General features: G+C 49.1%; 1 protein-coding gene across 1 annotated transcript in view; it reads right to left on the bottom strand.

The window, feature by feature from the left end:
- Positions 1 to 374: 374 nt before the first annotated feature.
- The window catches only part of LOC115385037 (lysosomal acid phosphatase-like), a 10,120-nt gene continuing 4,813 nt past the window's right edge, over positions 375 to 5,681 (bottom strand). The window contains exons 6-11 of the mRNA XM_030087119.1: positions 4,370 to 4,459; positions 4,112 to 4,195; positions 3,989 to 4,037; positions 3,674 to 3,762; positions 2,900 to 3,182; positions 375 to 1,458 (exon numbers count right to left, since the gene is read on the bottom strand). Coding sequence (XP_029942979.1) covers positions 1,412 to 1,458; positions 2,900 to 3,182; positions 3,674 to 3,762; positions 3,989 to 4,037; positions 4,112 to 4,195; positions 4,370 to 4,459 — 642 coding nt within the window. The 3' untranslated portion in view covers positions 375 to 1,411. The remainder of the gene's footprint in view (positions 1,459 to 2,899; positions 3,183 to 3,673; positions 3,763 to 3,988; positions 4,038 to 4,111; positions 4,196 to 4,369; positions 4,460 to 5,681) is intronic.

Genomic DNA, 5,681 nt, shown 5'->3' with positions numbered 1-5,681 from the left:
ACCCACCTCTTTTCTCTGGCCTTCAGCTGAGTCCTACCTTGTCTTTAGTCTTTTTCTGGTGTTTGAGTTCAAGATGTATTTTAATGATTGTTTATTAATTTTGACTTTTCACCTCTTATGATTGCTTTTATTGTTTGCACTTTGTGAAGCACTTTGGCACGGCTAAGCCGGTAAATGTGCTATATAAATAAAATTGACTTGGCTTGACTTGACTATGATACACTCATATAGGAGGACACACTCAAAACGATGGAACATAAAGGCAAAAGTGGTTAACATAATGGTAATTAATAAACCATTGAAGACAGTTAATGGAGAGCCGAGAGGGAAAAACAGCTGGAATAATAAAAGTATGACGGTGGTTTCGTTCTTGGATTTATTATCATCTCATATGATTCAGTTAAGACAGACTATTGACAGTTAAAAGGTTCATATCTTCTAAATACAAACAGATCATGTGTCTGCTACCTCCAACAAAATAAACACAAATGAAGGAGGAGGCCAATGATCCAAAAACTACATATGTCAGTGGATTTCAGCTCTGACTCAACATTACATCAATAAAAGCCTGGAGAATGGATCTACACAAGACATTGATCAAACAGATTGGTGTGAAGCCTGTCTAAAGTCTAAAGTCACCAGAACCAACAAGATGCAAAAGATTTCATTGATGACAATAGAAATGTGTGATGAGAACGTACAGAACGCCATTAAACTCCAGCATCTGTCTGCTAACACTCTGGATGATGGAACAAATGTAGAATGGAAAAAGGAACCTTGCTCCATGGTCTGATAGTGATAAGATGCATCATTTCTGGAAAAAGCTCAACAAATGTTTGTCAGACATGTGTCATGCTACAGATACCATCCAATGCAAAACTACATGTGAAGGGAAGATCCCCAAAAACTTTGGACAAAGCTCTACACAGTGAAAAGCTGTGGACTTTGGACTCCTTCAGGCTAGGAGAGCTATCACACTCTGTTGGAAGAGTATAGACCTTCTGCAGTGAAAATTACGACAAGGGAACATTCCAGGAGTGTTGGACTTAAAAGACTGACAAACATCACAAAGGGCAAGCCAAAGGGATGTTTTGAAGTTTGGGAACCAAACATAAAGGTGATTGCAGATGAAGACATGATGTGATTCATGAGCATCTCTGAGACACATCCTGATCCTTATTTCTTCTGACTTCAATCTGAACTCATTATTTTTACTGACTGGTCTGGTCAGGATGGGATTCTGGGAGGTGCAGCTGAATGTGGGGATGAATGCAGGTTTGTAAAGGTATTGCATTATCACAGTTAATGATTGTAATAAAATGACTAAAATATTGAGAAAATTAAAAAAACATCTTGTCTTCCACAGCAGGATGGTTCAGAGGACCGACTTCATCCCTCCACTGCATTCAGCTCACTGTCCGCCCGGTCTGCTGGTCTGCTGGTCTTCTTCCTGAGAGCCTGCAGAGACATGACGACACACAGGAGTGATGGAGAGTTTGGCTTCACCCAGAGCTTCAGCACAGATGCACAGTCCAGTTGAAAAGTGGAGTAAACAGAGCCTTATACCCCTTTCACACCGGCCAAAAAACCCGCTAATTAATGGGCTCCTCATGGCAGTGTGAACGTGTTCACTCGGCATTAGACCCGGGTTTTTCAACCCTGCAATCGACGCGGGTTTTTAGCAGGTCGCTACTGTCGGCTTTTAGTGGGAGGGGCGAAAGGGAGTGTAGAAAGGCAGACACGAGTCGACGCGGTAACTTACGTGATGACGTCGACGCAGCGCGGCTACGTTAGCGCGCTAGTTGTTGTTTCTGGACACAGCGTGAGATTTCCTTCATCAAGATGACCCAGTATTGGCAAGATAGCGAGACAAGAGAGCTGTTCTGGATCCGTGGGGAAGAGGAGATTTGTCAACAGGTAACGGGGACTGAGCTCTAGTCCGCTGTTTACTTTCGCTTTGCTCCGGTGTGCTGATGATGTCATCAACATGGGACACTATCAGCGCAGGAAAACGCAGCGACGCAGCTCGCCAGGAGGTGGGTCTGCAGGCAGTGTGAAAGGACTCATATCGCGATTATTAGCGGGTCGAGAACACGGGTCGACCCGCTAGTTGCAGTGTGAAAAGGGTATCGGTGTCAAATCCAAACTGAAAATGTGGTGTTTTCTGTCCCACACTTCAAGACTTCAGGTCAGACTCAGTTTTTGTTTAGAAATAATCTAATTCTCGACGTTTGACCTCTCTTGGCCGAGTCTGGATGCTCCTGACCTGAGCTGGACTCTTCATACTTTCAGCTCATCTTCAGATCAAACATATTTCACTGGAATGTTGACTCTGAACTCAAGCTGCATGATCAGAAGTGAGAATCACTGAAAGCTGATGAATACTGAACTCTGTCTCTGTTTCCCCACAGGAGTCCATCTTGAAGACAGAAACCATCCAGCTGGTAAAGAAAGTCCTCAAAGATGAAGAAAGAAAGTGAATCATTGTTCTTGCTGACTTTGTGCTCTTTGCTCAGAGGCTGATGATGAGTTCAGGTTGGTGGGAGGAAGCTCTGGCTGTTCAGGTGGAGTGGAGCTGAAACACCTCGGAGAATGGAGACCAGTGGATGACGATTTCTGGAACCTGAAGTTATTAGCTGCAGTCTGTGAACGTCTGGACTGTGGCTCTGCTGTTTCAATGAAACCAACATCTGAGTCATCAAGCAGATCTGTGTGGAGGGTTGAATATGAATGTTCCCAGACTCTGTCAGATTTGAAGAACAGTTTCAGGTCATTTGATGCTTCCTCTTTCATTCATCTCACGTGCTCAGGTAAGACCAAAGAGGTTTTATTAACTACATGTTCTCAGCATGACGAGTTCAGACATAAAGCTTTTAACATAACATCTGACATGACTGACCTGACTCCGCCCCCTCCGCCAGCAGCTGGCACTCGCGGTCCCGGTCAGAGGAGATGGACGGCGCGGTGAGGTTGAGGAAGCGGTCCAGTGGGCAGTAGAACCCACAACCCGGCAGCTGCAGCGGGTACGGCGGGACGCCGCTGTCGTTACGGAACAGCATGGCCACCGACGGCGAGCCGTCGTCCTCCCGGTACAGCTCCACCATGTGGCAGGACGCGTACGGCGGCTGCTTCCCCCCGTACACGTTCAGACTGGACTGCAGCGCCACCAGGGTGGTGTCATGCTGCAGACAGGAGGGGGAGGGGCTTAGAGGAGGGGGAGGGGCTTCAGAGAGAGGCTTAGAGGAGGGGGAGGGGCTTCAGAGAGAGGCTTAGAAGAGGGGGAGGGGCTTCTGGGAGAGGCTTAGAGGAGGGGGAGGGGCTTCAGGGAGAGGCTTAGAGGAGGGGGAGGGGCTTCAGAGAGAGGCTTAGAAGAGGGGGAGGGGCTTCAGGGAGAGGCTTCGAGGAGGGGAAGGGCTTCAGGGAGAGGCTTAGAGGAGGGGGAGGGGCTTCAGAGAGAGGCTTCGAGGGGTGGGAGGGGCTTAGATTAGGGGACAGGCTTAGAGCAGGGAGGAGCTTCAGCCAGGAGGGGGATGATCTTAGAGGGGTGGGAGGGGCTTCAAGGAGGGGAAGGGGGGTAGAGGAAGGGGCCTCAGAGGGGAGGAGCTTCAGATAGGAGGGGGGAGGGCTTCACAGAGTGAGGCAGTTGGCGGAGTCTGAAGGGAAAGCAGCTCACCGCTGACAGCATCTTCAGTTTGAGGCGCTGCTTGGGATCCCAGGACGCCATCTGGGAAAGATCCTTAATGATTTCAGCAAGAAGCATCCCTGGAAGACACCGGAACACCGGAACAGCAGAACAGCGGAACCCCTTCAGAGGCTGGAGGGAAACACTATGCCTCCACTGACTGACAGAGCCAAACACATGAAGCAGCCAGTGCCTCAGCTCCAGGAAGTGCCTCGCGGAGTGCTACAGGCTGGGCTGGGCTTGTGCTCACAGCCTATTGGTGGATTTGAATTTGTGGGTAGGGCTTATCCGCTGACTGTAACTCACCTCCTTGCAGTCGGCTCTTCTCCACCTGCTTGTGAACTCCAAACATGACCTGTGGACGTTCCCAACACCATGAGCAAGGCAGCCGGCATCACAGAGGGCCCAGCTTTTATTTTGAAGTCTTACGTCGTAGCTGAAGTCTTTGAGCACACACAGCTTCTGTTCGACGTCAGGCGTCACCCAGTCCGGAGGAGTCATGTTGTGACAGGACTGAAACAACACACGACAATCACACTACAGTCACTCTACAGTCACACTAAAGTCAGAATACAGCCACACTGCAGCCACACTTCTGGGGCACCAAAAACACCCTATGCTGCTGCTTTAAGGACAACTCACACTGTGTGTGTGTGTGTGTGTGTGTGTGTGTGTGTGCATGCTCACCTCACAGAAGAGTGCGTCCTGCACAGTTAACACATTCTCCACTGATGTGTTATTCTGTCCACTTTTATTGCTGACAAACTCAATGAAGTCCTGAAAGACATGAGGAGTCCCTGTTACTGCTGGTGGATATAAAGAACAGAGGGTCAGTCCCTGTTACTGCTGGTGGATATAAAGAACAGAGGGTCAGTCCCTGTTACTGCTGGTGGATATAAAGAACAGAGGGTCAGTCCCTGTTACTGCTGGTAAACAAAGAAGAGAGGGCCAGTCACTGTTACTGCTGGTAGATATGAGAATCAGTCAGTACCTATTAATGCTAGTAAATATAAAGAAAAAAAACTCGATACCTGGTTCTACTGGTAAAATGTCAGTACTGGTCCATGGATCCTCTCGTAAAGGGTCAGTACTGGTACTTGGTTCTGCAGTTTGGTCTCCCCGGTAAAGGCTGTGTATTGCTCTCTGGTCCCCCTGGTAAAGGGACGGTACTGGTATCTGGTCCCCCTTGTAAAGGCTGTGTATTGGCCCCTGGCTCCCCTGGTAAAGGGTCATTTCTGGTTCCTGGTCACCCTGGTAAAGGGTCAGTACTGGTACCTGGTCCCCCTGTTAAAAGGTCAGTACTCCCTGTCCCTGGTTCTGCAGGTAAAGGGTCAGTACTGGTCCCTGGTTCTGCAGGTAAAGGGTCAGGACTGGTCACTGGTTCTGTGGGTAAAGGGTCAAGACTGGTCCCTGGTTTTGTGGATAAAGGGTCAGTACTGGTCCCTGGTTCTGCAGGTAAAGGGTAAGTCCTGGTCCCTGGTTCTGCAGGCAAAGAGTCAGTCCTGCTCCCTGGTATTAGAGGTAAAGGGTCAGTACTGGTCCATGGTTCCTCTTGTAAAAGGTCAGTCCTGCTCCTTGGTTCTGCAGGTAAAGGGTCAATACTGGTCCCTGGTTGCTCTTGTAAGGGGTCAGTCCTGGTCCCTGGTTCTGCAGGTAAAGGGTCAGGACTGGGACCTCTTTTCTCTGGTAAAGGGTCAGGACTGGTCCCTGGCTCTGCAGGTAAAGGGTCAGGACTGGTACCTGGTTCCTCTGGTAAAGGGTCAGAACTGGTCCCTGGCTCTGCAGGTAAAGGGTCAGGACTGGTACCTAGTTATGCAGGTAAAGGGTCAGGACTGGTACCTAGTTATGCAGGTAAAGGGTCAGGACTGGTACCTGGTTCCTCTGGTAAAGGGTCAGAACTGGTCCCTGGTTCTGCAGGTAAAGGGTCAGGACTGGTACCTCTTTTCTCTGGTAAAGGGTGAGAATTGGTCCCTGGCTCTGCAGGTAAAGGGTCAGGACT

This window comes from Salarias fasciatus, unplaced genomic scaffold (genome assembly GCF_902148845.1).
Source record: "Salarias fasciatus unplaced genomic scaffold, fSalaFa1.1, whole genome shotgun sequence".
Lineage (NCBI taxonomy): Eukaryota > Metazoa > Chordata > Actinopteri > Blenniiformes > Blenniidae > Salarias > Salarias fasciatus.
This window is presented reverse-complemented; position numbering and strand designations above follow the sequence as displayed.